The sequence below is a fragment of the Penicillium antarcticum genome (genome assembly GCF_028974205.1).
Source record: "Penicillium antarcticum strain IBT 31339 chromosome Unknown utg000007l_segment0_segment0, whole genome shotgun sequence".
Taxonomy (NCBI): domain Eukaryota; kingdom Fungi; phylum Ascomycota; class Eurotiomycetes; order Eurotiales; family Aspergillaceae; genus Penicillium; species Penicillium antarcticum.
In genome coordinates this window covers 963035-979432 of record NW_026695305.1, presented here as the reverse complement: position 1 = coordinate 979432, position 16398 = coordinate 963035, and the positions used below count along the sequence as shown (strand labels likewise).

Sequence of the window (16398 nt, the reverse complement as noted above, 5' to 3'; positions counted from 1 at the left end):
ACAGTGCCGGAGTACTGTATCATTGGGCCAACATCTTGAATTTGCTACGTAGTAAGTACACACGCGACAAGACACTCCAACAAACGACGCATTGCTCTTGGCATGGATGATTTAGGATTGATGTTGATTGAATACAACAAATGCGCACTGGAAGGAGGCGGGATATCGCTGCATGCCCGGGTTTTCCCTCAGTATCGTTACCTCACTCCCTCACCAAACCATGCGTGCCACACCCCACTACTGGAATCGTTCTGGAGGCTGTCCCCTCCGCGCCGACCGACGGAGCTCAGATAGGTCAGACAACCCTGAAGGGTCGGTTTGTTGTGCAAGTCGAGCTGACCGTCGTTGAGTCGATACAATTGGTTGGTTTTCCACCGCTAACCCATCCGTGGCCGAGCGATCCGGAGAGGACCTATCCACGGAACGGTCAACGGAACGGGTTGATCGATGGATACGTTGCTCGGAAGACACCGATCCGTCGACCCGTGTTTCACCACTAGGGCCGTCTATCCTCAAGGAGCAAAAGAACGCGTCAAAAGCTCCGTTATGTTTACTGTTTTTCAGTCAGCGACAGCACACAAGCCACAATCAAAGAGTGTTAATTGACGTACCATATTGGACAAGGGGGATTATTCCCAGGTGGACAAATTCCGAGCCAAGTTTCCATACAATCCAAATGGACAAACGAAACGCATCTTCCACATTTCAGAACTACAGGCTCGGCTTGGGCTTCCTGGAGGCAGATCAGGCAATTCATGTGTTCTGAGGCGGGCCACTCGTTGAAACTCTTGAGCCACAACGAGTGCGATCCGCGTTCAATAGAATAAGTGGCTGGACGGGTTGAGGAAATTCGCCAGGGTACATTATTCTCTCGCAGCATATCGCGTGTGACATGTCGTCTGGTGATACGGGTTGTCTCCGGTCGCACAGGCGCAGCCACTGGTATGTAAGGCAGATTACCGACAGCCGCATCATACCACTGTTGTCCGATTTGGTCGGCCTGGCGTGTCCGATGCCATCGCCGACATAGAAAGTGAGACGCAATGTCGCGCAGGATAGGGAGGGCGGAAGGATCAAATTGCCTTCTAGCAAGGGCTTTCAGCTTATTGCGACCTTCATCAACGTCATTCACTGTCGGGTAGAGTTTGCAATATGTCCCTTTCTTGGTGAGGCCACAACAAGTCTGCTGGTGCCTGCGAAGACCCATTTCACAGATGACCAGAGGATCCCATCGCTCCTGAGATGACGGCATGATGAGTATAGATAGTTGTTGATTTGGCAAGAGAGCTCGAGAAAAAGAGATTGATGAAGACGGTCTCTTCGAGCGCGCAAGAGTATTTAAATTCATAAATCACAAGTCTATTCTTGGAGTCTCCCAAATAACATACGCAATGCTGCCTGCTGAAACAGATACAATGAATGGCTATGAGGGCGATAACGCTAGCACATGCTGATTGAGATAACGGGTGGGTTGTACCTACATCCCGGAGCAGTCGACCATGGCCCTAGGAGCAGTTGAGCTTGCGGTAATCATTTACCCCGAGGAACTCAATGAATCTCCAGATAATTAAGCAATGAAATCATTTTGCTCATTTCTCTCGTCAAGACTAGAGCCATGACCTGGCCTGATGTCACAGGAGTTCCACCTGGTGGCTTTTGAGGTACTTTTGCTCAATCTAGGTATTTTACTACCCACGACGCTATATAATGAGTGTCATCCTCTTTTGCAAATGTACTATTTTCCGGTTCAGCTCTCTTTCAACATGCATCGGGACTCTATCTTTCAATCGACACTCAGCCAGATTGTTGGAAACCCTTACCATCAACCAACATGCCAGGGCCTCAGGGACGATGGAATTCAATGTCGGAACGACGTGCCAAAGATTTCTCGTATCAATAGTGCGATCCAATTAGGCCTGTTCCGAGGAGACCCTGACAGCCTTCCTCCTGAATCAGTTCTTATGAGTGCAGCAAAATCTATGTTATGTGCAAAATGCAGGCCCGATAACTCCCGAGCCAAGCAGTGTACTCAACGATGGATTCAAGAATGGAATGCCAAGCTCAATCAAGCAGACATTACTCCCACAACCCTAAATCCAAGCATCTATGACATGGATCAACTGGTACAGCATCGTTTAGCTATATCATCTCCTGCGGCATCCATACAACGCGCTGGATTGATTCCTGGAACGCCGGTTACGTTGGTGTTTCGAAGTCAGAGACAAAGACATCAGGATGACATTGTGAAGGCCAAAGAAGCCCCATTTAAGGCTACAACCAAGGCACGGCTAGAAGTTGTCTTTTGATGCGTTGGATTGGGTTCTCGTGTCAGAAGGGATCCAAGGTCATGTGGTCGCTACCGATGGTCTCCTCTCCCTGCGAAATCGATAGTGCACGAGCACAACATTGGTAGCATGACAGAGTGCATCATCCTCACTACCCCAATGGCCCTGCTCACCCCTTCTGCAACTCAAACACGACAAAGTTGCTCGAGCCATTCCGCAGCCTTGTCGACAGAATCCGCCAATGAGGGTTGTCCACCATCCCGTGCATCTGTTGTTAAGAAGAACAGTCAAAAAATATACATTGTGGAACGATCCACAGTGCCCACCGAATTGACCTACCCGACTTTGAATACTCCAAGTCACCCTTGTCTTGATTGAGATTCGGAGTGGGCATCATCTCTGGAGATGGGGCAGTCGACCTCCGCGCACGGTCATATTCGAACGCGGGTCCAAGGATACCAGCCACCGGCATGGCTTGCGATGTAGTTGAGGCAAGGGCTGGTTCGAATTTATCCATTGCCCGCTCTAAATCTCGCGTGAGTGCACGGGCACGGGATAAATGCTTTCGATCTTTCATCACTACTAAAGAAGGGTGTACTGTACTATACAATACGCGGAGACCGAGATTATAGACTTCCAGGAATAAACAACAGAGCAGAATTAGCTTCCTCTTATACTGCCTTAATCAAAGGAACAAAGCGAGTTGTCATGCTATGTAGTGCGGAGTTCGATCTCGTTGACAAACACGGGTAAATGCGCGAGCCCGCAGGAAACCCAACGGCTAGCATGTAGGTAATATTTACACGTTGGTTGACCGTTATCCAAGTATAACTTAGCTGCCCATTTCTGCGGGTCCTGAAACATTGCTTCTCGAGCCGACGTCCACCGTTTCTGCATCCTTTCTAGGCTCCTGCGCCTCTGTTTTCTCGACCACGCTGTTGAGTATGACCTCAAATGACTCCGAGCCTCGGGAACTTTCTTGGATACCGTGTTCTTTCAGAAGATAGTCCGTTACAGCTCCCATCCGCTGGCTGACCTCATAAATAAGATCAGCCAATTTGCTCACTTGCTCTAGTTCGTCAGTGACCTGCGTCAGGGCCTTCCGCGTGGTGGTCAGGTCTTGGTCGAGCTTTCCCTGCATCTTCTCTGCACGAATTGCCCGCGAATTCACTGCGGCAAGGATACGAAGTGTTTCCTGTCGGAGTTAGGAGAGCCTTGTCAGAGATACTGCAGTGGTATTGTACTGACTGGAGCATCCATGGCTTAGCTGGCTGAGCTCAAGGAAAAATGAGTGTTACCAGGTAGGTCCTGAAACTATGATGATCGAATGAATCAAGCCCTGTAGTCTCGATTTATCTGGAAGACAAGCAAATTAGTACAGTTATACTGCTTTAGTTGACCAGGCGACCAAGGCATTGTCGATTTGACAACGTTGGTTTCTGCGGGCCAGGGCGGCCTTTACGTTGAAGACCGGATCGCTGAACGGGCCCGAAAAAGAACACGCTGTCGTCTCTCCGTGCAAGGTTACATACCATGTCGACGTGGTGACGTGACCGTCACAGAGACACGAGAAGAAGCCACGGCGAGATTATCGATGGCGCAGATGACCATAATCTTGTTCATGCCAATATACATATAAGTCTATAGAGCAGCGATTGTTAGTTTGTCATAGCGCACACAGCTGTCCCCAGGCACGGATAGATTACTAGATATCATTTCAGTTCTATTGTATCTGCAGTCCTTTCTTTACTTGTGAGACCATGCCTACACTCCTATCAAGAATCCTAAAGAGGGTGGGACTGGAGGTAGTACACATTGTTGTTGTCCGCCACTCTCGTCAAGGCGACCGACGGATTTTCCAATCCTCCTTTCCTCGAGATTACTGGACGGTGAGTGAAATACCGGAATGTCGTGTTTGGCTACTGACTTTTACCAGGATGTCACTGTGACCGTTGAAGATGACTAAAGCCCGTCAATAGCCTCACCGAACTGACTCGCAGGTCACTAGCGGTGGTTTACTCCATGCGAGGGAAATCGGTGGTGGAATGGCCCTGGATGGCCCACAGGGCATAAAGGATGACCGTTTTAAGAATATGGCCAATATAGTTGAAGAAGATCCAATTATAAGTATGCGTGGCACATGCACGTGTATCGTTTAAGAAGAGTGTAATGGCGGGGTGACCGTGCGGTAAAGTAACTGCCGTTGAGATATCACCGCATTAGATGGCAGGTCTCTCTGAGGTAGACCTAATAGAAGCAATACTTGGACACGATCGAAGAACGTGCTGGCACTATCGTTGAAGGCTTCTTCAACAACCACCGACTTGACCAACCAACGACTTCCGCTTTCCTTATCGATGTGCTTTTTGTTTAAACGTTCTCACTTGAACGCTTGAGTTTAAACATGCGTTCTTTCAACGTGCTTTGATTTAACGTTATCACTTAACCGTTCTCACTCAAATGTGCTCACTTAAACGTGCTTTGTTTGTTTAAACGTTCTCACATAAACGCCTGTGTTTAAACGTGCTTTATTTCAATGTGCTTTGTTTAACCGTTTTCACTTAAACGTTCTCACTTGAACGCTTGTGCTTAAACGTGCTTAAACGTGCCTTGATTTAACGTTCTCACAAAAACGTTCTCACAAAAACGCTTGTGCTTAAACGTGCTTAAACGTGCTTTGTTTAACCGGTCTCACTTAAACGTTCTCACTTAAATGTTCTCACATAAACGCTTCCCTCGTTCTCAGCTTCCTTTCGTACTACACGCTCCGCTTTTTAAACGCTGTCGTCATCTGCGCCTTCTTTCTTTTCAAACTTTATATGCTTCTTTCTCATGCACACTAAGCGCCCTCGCTATCAACGCTACTGTTTTAATTGTCCTCCTCAATCCAACGCCCGTTGTCGTTGGACCTTCAAGATAAGACCGTTTGACACCGCCGATTTCAACACCCTGGCTTTAACAGATTACCTATCGCTGCCTGAGTCGCTGTGGGAGACCATAGTTCAATTTTGTCCAGGTACAGTATGACGATCTTCAACAATCTAATCAACCCAAAGGTTACAGTTCCTCTCGTCTGAATGTTGTGGGCTCAGCCCTCGAAAGCAAGTCTAACGGAAGCCTCAATCTCAACGGTTCAATTACTACAACTAGTACGTGGACAGCACAACAGGGTTTCACGTTGCGGTGTGGGGGAGTTCGGTTGGACGGTAAGGTGGAGGTTGTGGGGTGTAAGGTTGCGAAAAGGCCCTTGCACCAATAGCTAAGAAACTAGCTAACAAATTTCGTTTGCTCCTCTCGCTCGGACGTCCAAACAGTTTGGGATACAAAGCCTCCATATGGACACCACGAACGTCGATCTCAAATGAGTCCTTGCTACCGACCTTCTGCGTCTCGACGATGTTACCATTTCCCCATTGGGGCTCTTGCAGCACCCGCAAAAGGACTTCAGCACACTCATGGGGCGAAAGAGTGACATCATCTTCGGTCACTTTCTTGTTCCACTCGGGTTCGAATATAGGAGTCTGTATTGTCAGCCTCGGCCTGGGGACGGGTCATTCACGCTGTATCCGAATGGGCCTTAACTTACAAGGACTGCACCGGGACACAACGCAGCGAATCTGATCCCACAGATGTCGCGAAGCGCGCCCATTGACTTCACGAAGCTGATGAGTCCCGCTTTGCTTGACATATACAGGGGCGTTTCGATGGAGTGCAGGTAACCCGCGAGACTGGCCACTGCCAAGAAGTTACCTTCGATCTCGCGGTGCTGAGTCCAGTAGTCGATGGCAATCTGCGCCAAACGTACAGGCGCCACATAGTTCACGGCTATCGTAGAGTATTGGCCGACTGTCGCATCAGCAGGATCGCGAGATTCAGCCGAGATGCCTGGCGCATTCCAGAAGCTGCTCCAGGGTGGCTCATAAACACCCGCCACGCTTGCAACAATGTCGACTCGACCAAAGTCTTCGAGTGTTTTGTCCCACAGGCTTTGGATTTGAGCCCAGTTTGTGACATCGGTTTTCTGGAACAAGGCGCTCGGAGCTCCGGGCTGACTTGTCGAGTGGGCATACGCATTCAATGTCGACTCGGCTTCGGGCCTGAGATTCAAATCGGCTAACATCACAGAGCAACCTGCTTTGAGGAGCAGCTCAGTAGTCGCATGTCCGATACCCGACCCAGCGCCGGTGACGAGGGCTACCTTGCCTTTTAGCGTGTAGTTGGTCATTGTTTTACAAAATCACCGACAGTTCTGAGAGGGGAGAGTGTGAAGAGCTTTCTCGGGAGATCACCAACATGAGATATACGCGCATTGTATGTCGATCAATCAAGTCAGCTCCATCACATTTCGCCTGAATGGGTATAACCGCTTTGAGAGATGGCAGAGCCTTCCCGGTTAGGTAAATTACATCAACTCGGATCTAACTCGGAAGGGAAATTATTCTTGAATGGAGACCTTCCATATTCAGCAAACGACATGAATCATGGGCCAGTTTAGTTTCTATGGCCAGGCGCTGAGATACAGGGACTAAGGACTACAACCCACGTGCACTGTGCAGGGAAACGCACTCTGTGTGCGCAATTATAGCCCACGGCTGTGACTTCGGAAATGCGATAAAAATTCATTTGTCGGTGTCAATGATATCGATCGTCAAAGCCTTGGACGATCCAACACCCTCTAAGCTTGCTCGTCCTTGAGTCTGTCTCTTGTGATCTTGACCCTATCCCCTTGCTCTCCAGACTAGGTTGTCCAATAACAGAATCCATGACCACATCTACATCACGCCCCCTTTCAGTCTCAAATAGCTCCATGTCGAAGCGGGCACAGATATAGGCGACTGTGAGATACAACTCTGCGTTAGCAAGATTGATACCGAGACACACTCTGGTACCCCGGCCGAAACCCAAGAAGTAGTTTGCCCTTAACGAAGGGTTGTCAATCCACCGTTGTGGTTCGAATGTATATGGTTCTGGGAAGATTGTGGGATCAGTATGAAGGAGGTAGTGTGATTGCATGACACTTGTCTGTTGTGTTGATTGGTCTGTTAGCAACATGAGCTGAATAGGGGTTTGAGTTATTCTCCTTACGCCAGCTGGAATCGTCCAATCCTTGTATTTGAGCTCTTCCTCGGGGGCGTATCGCGGCATACGACTCGAAACAACGTGAGACAGCCTCACGCCTTCGGTTATCATAGCAGACTAGAGTACATGGTTAATACATATGCTGTCGTGGGAATCATTCTCATGGCGGCATCAACTCACGAAATACGGAATGGCTTCTAGCTCAGCAAGTGAAATGCGCGAATCAGGCCGAGGCATATGCTGCGCCAGCTCCTTCCTCACTCGATCCAAGACATGTGGGGTGTCAAGAAGCAGGAACAGAATCACGGCTAATGATCTCGCCGTCGTTTCAGTTCCCGCCATGACAAGCAAGCCCGCCTCCGCCGAAAGGCGAGCAGGGGTTTTGTCACTGGGCGGTAGGTTGCTCTGAAGAATATCCTGGAATATAGACCGGGATGCAGATTTGTCAAGCTGACCGTTCTGTTCCTCTTCGACTGCAGTCTGTATCATGTCCTTGAACAGGGCTCTGTTCCGTGGTACAAGGGCAGCAGCTGGACTGAGCTTCGTCACCAACTTAGGTGGAAGCAACATAATGACCGCTTTCGCTACCCATGGGAATTGACGAGCAAAAGGTCCCATCTGCGCCATCTTGGCATAGCCCTCAAGCTCCTCCTCGGCCCAGTCGGGCTCACCCAACTTGTTCCAATCTTTTCCAAATGCATAAGCAGAGATGACATCCATAGTCAGAGCACCTGCGGCAAAGAGCAAGTTCACGTTTTCTCCGGTCTTGCGGGCTTCCGCAATTCGATCTATCAAAATATCGATTTTTTCCCACGACGCGGCCTTCCAGAGCTTGGATTGATCGCTTGCTGAAGAACGGGCTGAGCGCAGCGCGCCTCACCCGGTGGACATCATGATCGACTGTGTTGAACAATGACCATCCCATCGGACTAGTCTTGGAGGAACGAAAAACCACTCATCACGATTGCGCTTGCGGCGTCCGCTGGCGTAGATGTCGTCAAGATACTCCGGGTCTCGGATGTGGATGTGGAGTGGATTGATTCGTACGATTGGTCCGTACTGATTGTGCAGGTCCTCGATTTTCCAGAGGAAACGCAGCTTGTGAGGAAATAGATCGTAGTAGGACTCGTACCAGAAGGTCGCGCCTGCAAGTTTCGGGCCAGGAAATTTCGCGAGCGGATGTAGAGTGACGCGGTATATGTAGACCGAAATCCAATACGCGATAAAAGCTGTCGTTCCGAATGCCAGTAGGTGTGACAAGCTGGCACGTTGCAGCAGTGTCAAAAGGCCCATCGTGGCTTCAATCTTTCGTGTTCAATGGGTGCTGAGAGAGGTGAGTTGGGCAACTTGGGCTGGTACCAAACACAAACACGACGGCCCTTTTGTTCATGCATTATGTCAGTAATTTGATCACCGCCAATTAGCAGAGATCAAAAAGTAATTCAGCATGTTCCTTTTAGGTGAGTCCATAATAGGAAACATCCGAAGAATACGTGTTCTGCTGATCGGACAGCCCGGAAATGCCCCCGGGGCCGCCAAGAGAGATCGACAGACGGGGAGATCAGTCTACCGGCATGACTCGTTCCTGGGGTTGCAGGGTCTAGAGAATTAGCTTCTCGTGTTCGGCTGGAAAGTAGTCACTCGGGATTTGACTGGCTTTGAACTTAAGACAACAAACTTAATATTAGAAGATTGCCCGAGAATGTACTTGAACAATTGAGGCATGGAATGTGGCACGTGACCTGCTGGCCCCGGGCCCGCACGTGCGGGGTTGCTTTGTGATTATATAAGAGATAGATGGATCACGTGTTTGCGGTGCGCGTATCACGTGGCTCTCCATTTCTCGCTTCGGTTGTGATACCGGGGCGACCAACCGGTATCAGTACCCGTCCCAGGTACCGGACAGACTGCCTTGTACATGTGTGCAGTACCCCTTACTAGTCCGGCCCACCTGGGTGCTCCAGGGCTCCAGGGCTAGTCCTCGTCTGGAATCACAATTCTCGCCTCTGTTCCTGTTCCTCCTTACCTTTGGAAAGCTTTCTACCTCGCACAAATTCTGGCATACACCATTGTCTGACTTTCCCGGTCACTGAACTCCATGTTTTTCGTGAATTTCGGAACTTGAAAAGCAATTATTCTACGATTCCTACTCACTAATGCGGATAACAATCCGAGCTTTTTGGTATTACTGTTCTCAACCTCGAACGTCGCGCGCGCAGCCAAAATGTCCATTGCAGTCCTGCCCGTCGAATTGATCTCAAAAATATGTAACCATCTGGATTACCAGCAATTGGTCGCTCTGAGGTTATCATGTCGCGCATTGTACCAAAACTCACTGGAGAATTTTGGGAAGACCTATTTCCGAAAAATTCGTTTCATTGTGACAAGTGAAGGTCTCCACGAACTGGAAGCACTATCCAAGTCAAATGGTCTCCGCGAGCACGTTCAAGAGCTATGGATGATTCCTGTGGTGTTCGATGGCGCTGAAGGGTCCCTCGGCATGATATCTATATCGTCAAAAAGCTGCCGGCAGGTCAAAGGCGACGAGCTGGAAAGCCGGCGTGCTGTCCAAAAAGACATGCTTGCGGACAATCGCAACCTGCTGGAATCAGAAACGTTCAGTCTTCGACTTCGGGAATGTATGGATCGATTCAAGAACATCCAAACAATCGGACTCGCACATTACAGAACGGAATTTTTGCTTGACCCCCGACAGCAGACAGTTCCATTCCTCGGAAGGCGACAGATGATGAGCCGCATCGACTTTCGATTCGATGTTTACAGCCTGCAAGAGTCTACGCGCACCCACCAGGATAGTCAGATACGGAAACTGAACTCCTTGGCGTTATCAAAGCTTTTTCTTGCGTTATGTGGCTCAAGCTGCAGACCCCGAAAGCTATCCACTTGCGATTCTAAATTCTGCTGTGATATCGGCCCCAGGATTGCCCTCTCCGAAGAGCAATTTGATTCTCTACTGTCTACTTTAGAAGACCTCGAGGATCTTCATTTATGCATCGATCTCGATGAGGCGGCTTGGCTGAAGCTTTTCAGGAAGATTGCACCTCAACTGGAAGTACTGACCCTGTCGCAACATCATATGCCTTTTGATCTTGTTCAAGATGACATGCATGCCTATCCGGCTAAAAGCTACGTTGGAAACATGTTCCATGACATTAGCTTCACTCGACTCCGAAACCTTCATATAAAGAAGCTTGATATCGATTTCAGCTCTTTGAGATCACTTTTGCTCAGTGTCAAGAAAGGTCTGGTCACTCTTACAGTCAAACGGGTTAGAATGCGCAGCGAGGAGTCAGGAGCCACAGAAAATCCTCGATCACAAGATGCTGAGTCCCCTGACCGCCAGGAAAATGAAAGATCTGTCCGATATACATCGCCATTATATCAACCCACAGTGCCATCCCACCAACCAACCTCGCCATACGATGAACCTACAGTGCCACCATACCAACCAACCTCGCCATACGATGGACCTACCGTGCCACCATACCAACCAACTTCGCCATACGATGGACCTTCAGTCCGATTATATCAACCAAACTTGCAATCATATGGACCTACAGTCCCATCATTTCAACCAACACCGCCATCATTTTCAACATCTTCACCGTATAGACCGACTGTATCCCCACAAGAATATGGACCAGCCCCTCTATCAGTCCTACCAGCATCAGAAACAGCATCAGCCGAAAGTGCACCCCAATCACCCCAGCATTCCTCGGCTTCCGATTCCTCTGAGGCGTCGACAGAAGAATATTGGAGCAGAAAGTGGATGTCTACATATCACCCATATGAGCCATCCGAAACAGCTGGAGGTTTTGTCTGTCCCACCCGGGAAACCGTAATGGCATGGAAACGCAACGAAGAAAAGATCACTTCTGTGCCCAGCTTTTTGAAATTTTTACGGAACGAGTTATCTCTAGAAACACTCTCCCTGGAAGATATTATCTGTGACGACAATTATTACGATTTCGAAAGAATCGACAGTGCAGATAAACAAAGGGGCAAAGTGGATTTTGACATTCACAAAGCCAATATTTCGTTGAAGGATTGGATTTCCCGGTTAAGGCCAATTGCTAGCTGCCCGGCCGATCGCATTATTAACCGCAAGGAAGACAAAGGTTAGTGGTACCTCCCAATTTACACTCTGTAGTTACTGATGGAAGCTAGAAATGGCGGATTGGTTCGACGAGATGATAGGGAAGGACAGCGGCTCATCTACTAGATTAGACTGTGACTGCAAAAGGAACAAGAAGCCGCCCTGGGGATGTCCTTTTGGATGTCATCGATATTAGGAAAATGTCAGCTTGAATTTATCTCAATTATTCGCAGAATTATTGAGCTCTATCATTATATACTAAGAAAAAAGGTTCCAAGTTTACTATCAAGATACGTGAAAGGGACATCAGTCACATGAAACGTTTCCAACCTTGGAACAACTGGAACACTTCGCTTGCTCATTAGAATGAATAGGCACAGAGATGAATATGCTCTAAGATCAAAACTGGGCCCCGGGGATACCAAATGAGCAGAGATCCTCACAAACGAAGAGGCCCGATGAAGACTTGCTTGCACACGGTGAGTCGGGAAGAGTCCGGGGTTTAGGGCGTTTTTGCTGCCTGATCAGGGTCTTCACACCTCCCGCTACGGAAGTTGCACATCTCCAAATATACACCTAGCCGTCGGTGGTTAGTTCAATGTAGCGCCTGTCGTCTTAGGGAGCCATAAGGATTTCTGCAACTTACCATTGATCCAATATGTGAAAGTATCTGGAGATAATTAGCACGATTCACTAGTCAATATTTCAGAAAAAGAAACTGTACCAGCATTTATGACAGCCAGTGACTGGGTAGCATCAGTTTGAGCGTTGTCTTTTATAGCAAGTGCAACGATCTCTCCCCAGCCATACGCTATATCCGCTAAAGCAATTTAAAGAACCATTCATTAGCAGACCGATATGTTGGAAGTCGTATCGTGGAGTACTTGCACGATAAGCACCAAATTGGGTATGCCCGTGGGTGAATTCATGCGCGAGGAGTCGCTCCGGTGTGTTGTGTATCATGTGATAAAGAAAATCACCGTTTTGCACAACTGCTGCTTTCTTTGCAGGTTGAAACCAGACTTTCGTCTGAAATTGCAACACAGACCACACCCCAGCACAAAATGCCATCCAACTAGGTTGACCCGGAGTGTGAGCGGCTGTTAACGTCACTGCTTCCGCTTGTCCACCGCCGTATCCAGCCGCAAAACCGTTTGGAATCGTACAAAGAGACGTGCTGTTTTTCTGACTGCGAGGACCAGCTGGTAGGGCATTGGTCATCCAATATTCTACACATATTAAAGGTCAGATATGGTTCCATGATGATCAACGTTCGAATGAAGGGATATTTCTGGATAATACGCACCTTTTTTGATATGAGAAGGGACGTTAGGGTCGAGGACCCATTCGCTCTCGTCGCAAATGAAATTCCAGATGGTCGTGTTTTGGATCAGACCACTCGCAAAAATAGCAGCCATTTCTAGAATATTTATTTCGTAAGGTTGGAGGCAGTGGCATTTTGTGCTGAATGGGTATTTGTAACCTACGATTCACTCGTATAGCGCGGTCTCTGACTCTTGTCTTTGCAGCGACATCATTCCACTTGAAGGTCCCATAAAGAACCATGAAGAGATCTATCATCCGTCTTTGCTGAGGATGCAGGGTTGGATTGTTGTTGTTCATGTTGTTGTTGATCATGTCGAGTGTCATTTGAGTAGCCAGCGCGCCGTAATTGGCCTGCCTCATGATCGGTATTAGAAAAATGTAAATCCCACCTCTGAGCTCATCCCGGTGCTCATGCCCCGAGAATTCTGGACAAATTCACTTACCACAGCTTTTAGTTGATTAATAGTGGCATCCCAGTAACCTAAATTCCAATGGTTCAAGCAGCTCGTGTGCACTCGAATTCTACCAGAATTTGGCAGGGCCGTAAATTCAGCATCAGTGGCTCTTGTAAAGACATGATGGAGGCCATCCTCCGAGCCTAGTGGGAAAATAGAGTGATTGCTGTAAGGGTGAGCTTGCGCAATCAACACAATTTGCGTCAAGAGCATAAGCTGGGCAAGTAGGGTTCTGAAAGCCCCTACAGGGCGAGCAAAACCCATCATTTGAGTCAAACGAAGGTGTAATGTGCAGAAGCAAAAGATATTTGGAAATGAGTGTATGATGTTGGGACTGGAAAGTACTGGAGGATGGCACTGTCATATGTACAAAATACTCAGGTACGGGATAGACCAGAAACCATGATAATTTTTCCAATAGGGCTATTACCAACTCACTCTAATACCAACACGATGTGGTACAGTAGAAATTCTCAAACTTGTCAAAGTAGCGTTCCAGTGAAATCTACTCTGAGTACTAATTTAATCGCGCAACATACTAGTCCCTATACAACTCCCACCGGGAGTGGGCCCCGGGTTTATAGATACGCCTAGCGTATATGTAAGCGAAGGGCCACAAATGTGGAGTAAAAGGACCCTTAGACCCTTTAAGTGTGGTATACAAAACGTTTTATTGGACGAGTACGTCTTCATTGTTGCCCCTTATCTAGTGGAACCTATAGTCGATCTGGAATGGAATGTGACCCGGAGGTTTTCCGGCTCCTCGGATATCGGATACAGTACTGTATAGCATATGAAAGTCAACAACGCCAGCCAAAATCAACAACGCCAGCCAAAATCAACAACGCCAGCCAAAACCTCGGAGGTGGTGCTAAAAGGGAACCTGGTACCGAGGACAGAAAATTGGCTAACTACCATTCCCTTCTCCACTTCGCAGTATGGGTATATTCATTTCGTACAAGCTTTAGCTCCTGCAGTGGCGCCGCAAATGTTTGAGGCAATCAAATTTACCGCCTTCTTCTCGTCCTTTCCTAATTCAGATTAGTCCAGCTTCAAATATTTGGATATTTCGATTAAAACTGCAGAGGAGGCATGGTAGTAGCTTGATCTGAGTATTTTGAAAAGCCTTTCGGAGAGCATGCTATGGAGAGTATAGGCTATTATTGCGTTAAATGGATGGTATATCGAACGTTAGGAAGTCAGGGATATTTTGAACCGGCAGATTAAGTGGCAGAAATTAGGCGCCGAATGTACTCAGGCCTGTGCGGCCACTGTACTCCGTAGGGTCTCCGCTAGAAAAATTTTCGACTGTTCGTCCGGATAGCTCCGATCCTTCCCGAGCGGATCTGTCTGGACCGGAAAATCTACAACCCTCGTGCTAGCCTGTGTGGAGTATCTCCGTATACTGTACTATACTAGTAAGAAGTAATACGACTGAACATACGACTAAAATGAAGGCATCTTTACCCGGATATACCGCACTTGGATATAGTGTAATTAGGTCCTGGGGGCGTTATCCGCTATAGAATGGTTCATTTGCGCTCCGGCTAATGAACACGACTTGTGTTACTGCCCAGGTGCAGGCTAAAGGCCTCCAAAAAACCATACCTCTTTGCATGGTAAGGTTGCTTATCGGATCAGATGATCGAGTAGCCAGTGACACAACTTTTTAGTGCCGTCGACAGTATGCCCACTACAATGGTGGGAGGTCAAATGCTTAGGTTACACCATATATACCTTTCGGATAGATTGGGGGCCAGATATGTAACCATGCATGGTAGTACTTATCTAGTGGAACTGAAGCGGGACTGTTATTATCCTAAAACCTAACTTGGATGTACGAGTATGCACGATCCACTTCCCACATTTTTACTTGAAAGTTGTGCCCCGGGGCTCTAGCTGGTCTTCGAAGCGAGTTGCAGAGACATAAGACAGGGGAGGAACGAGGAAAACCCGATAGTGCATTTTACTACTTTTATCCATTAATATGGGCTAAACTATCCACTCAAAATTGGGCTAATATGATGTGGAAATTGACCTCCAGTTGCCCAAGATTTTTATGTCCTTGCAATCTTCCTTCCGCACCGTTCCACCGTCTTACCTCCATGGCTTCTATCCGTTCGATTTTACTTGTGATTGCCCTGGCTCTCCAAGGCAGTGAGGCACTGCCTGATTGTCAAGGCTACATCCACAGTGGTACAATCGCTTATTTCAACAGCGCTCCCATCACCTTTAGCTATGAGCTTGCAACAGCCTTGGATTGCCAAAGATGGTGTGAGAAGGTATCAACATGCCAAGCATGGCTCTATGTTGACCAGTCAAATCAATGTGACCTGCATCGTACGAAGGCGTTGAGCGTTTCGGATAATGCAGGATTCATCTTTGGCGGGTGCACGCCTAGAGCGGCCAATGAATCTCCAACAACTTCTACTCCTAGCTCTTCGTTGCACTCCGCTGTTATCAGTACTGCAAGAACATCAGAGATTGCTTACTCGGTTCGTTCTCATTCTTTTCAAGCATGTTGCTCTGGACCTACGGCTAACGTGATTCTGCTCTCGAAGGCTCATGCTAGACGCGAAATCCTCCGTCATAAGCAGAAGGGTCACCACCAAAAGCTTTAATTTGGTGGAAACATATCCGTTCTTTGGGTGGTTTAGGTCACTGCGAGGGAATTGTACTGGGTGTCGGCAGGACTTCGGGTTGTTCGTGTATGGAATAGTTATCATGTGTTATTTTGAATAAGAGGTGCCCAATAAAAGGAAAGAGCTTCGGTACCAAGGAAAACCTTCAGACGGAGATACAGCAAACATAGTATTAGAGAATTCTAATTGCGCTTCGAGAATAGCTAGCGCTCTTTCGCTGGGTTGTATCCAAGATTGGTTCCGCTTGCGGTCCTCGATCTTTTTCACCTGTTTCAAAAAACTAACTAGCCTATACTTTTTTAGCTTGCTACTTACAGTGGTGTAACATTAGTATTTGACCTCCGGTACTTCGGCCTAGGACCCACTTTTTTATACTGCCTGGCAGAAACCTCGGAATTTAATTCAATTTAATAGCTAGTATGCCACCCGCCATACTTAATGACATCAGCTACCCTATGAGGCATTGTCTCCGATAGATGCTTAAAGAGATCGAT

The 16398-nt window shown here is 47.9% G+C and overlaps 8 protein-coding genes across 8 annotated transcripts; 2 read left to right on the top strand and 6 right to left on the bottom strand.

Annotated features, from left to right (window-relative positions):
- Positions 1-237: 237 nt before the first annotated feature.
- N7508_007514 (uncharacterized protein) lies at positions 238-1252 on the bottom strand (the record flags this gene model as incomplete). The annotated part of the gene is made up of 2 exons (XM_058465578.1): positions 238-553; positions 612-1252. 2 exons carry the CDS (start codon positions 1250-1252, stop codon positions 238-240), a joined length of 957 nt encoding a protein of 318 aa, XP_058317980.1.
- A 1218-nt stretch (positions 1253-2470) lies between these two features.
- Positions 2471-2757, bottom strand: N7508_007513 (uncharacterized protein; the record flags this gene model as incomplete). Its single annotated transcript, XM_058465577.1, has 2 exons — positions 2471-2553; positions 2625-2757. The coding sequence occupies 2 exons, from the start codon at positions 2755-2757 to the stop codon at positions 2471-2473; spliced, it is 216 nt and encodes a 71-aa protein (XP_058317979.1).
- Positions 2758-3117: 360 nt separating this feature from the next.
- Positions 3118-3545, bottom strand: N7508_007512 (uncharacterized protein; the record flags this gene model as incomplete). Its single annotated transcript, XM_058465576.1, has 2 exons — positions 3118-3480; positions 3534-3545. 2 exons carry the CDS (start codon positions 3543-3545, stop codon positions 3118-3120), a joined length of 375 nt encoding a protein of 124 aa, XP_058317978.1.
- A 1913-nt stretch (positions 3546-5458) lies between these two features.
- Positions 5459-6510, bottom strand: N7508_007511 (uncharacterized protein; the record flags this gene model as incomplete). The annotated part of the gene is made up of 2 exons (XM_058465575.1): positions 5459-5806; positions 5872-6510. 2 exons carry the CDS (start codon positions 6508-6510, stop codon positions 5459-5461), a joined length of 987 nt encoding a protein of 328 aa, XP_058317977.1.
- Positions 6511-6917: 407 nt separating this feature from the next.
- On the bottom strand, positions 6918-8657 carry N7508_007510 (cytochrome P450; the record flags this gene model as incomplete). The annotated part of the gene is made up of 4 exons (XM_058465574.1): positions 6918-7307; positions 7371-7481; positions 7545-8152; positions 8282-8657. 4 exons carry the CDS (start codon positions 8655-8657, stop codon positions 6918-6920), a joined length of 1485 nt encoding a protein of 494 aa, XP_058317976.1.
- Positions 8658-9588: 931 nt separating this feature from the next.
- On the top strand, positions 9589-11508 carry N7508_007509 (uncharacterized protein; the record flags this gene model as incomplete). Its single annotated transcript, XM_058465573.1, has 1 exon — positions 9589-11508. One exon carries the CDS (start codon positions 9589-9591, stop codon positions 11506-11508), a length of 1920 nt encoding a protein of 639 aa, XP_058317975.1.
- Positions 11509-11983: 475 nt separating this feature from the next.
- On the bottom strand, positions 11984-13167 carry N7508_007508 (transcriptional regulator family TF; the record flags this gene model as incomplete). The annotated part of the gene is made up of 6 exons (XM_058465572.1): positions 11984-12057; positions 12128-12151; positions 12206-12292; positions 12336-12710; positions 12788-12901; positions 12969-13167. 6 exons carry the CDS (start codon positions 13165-13167, stop codon positions 11984-11986), a joined length of 873 nt encoding a protein of 290 aa, XP_058317974.1.
- A 2200-nt stretch (positions 13168-15367) lies between these two features.
- Positions 15368-15883, top strand: N7508_007507 (uncharacterized protein; the record flags this gene model as incomplete). Its single annotated transcript, XM_058465571.1, has 1 exon — positions 15368-15883. One exon carries the CDS (start codon positions 15368-15370, stop codon positions 15881-15883), a length of 516 nt encoding a protein of 171 aa, XP_058317973.1.
- Positions 15884-16398: the final 515 nt, after the last annotated feature.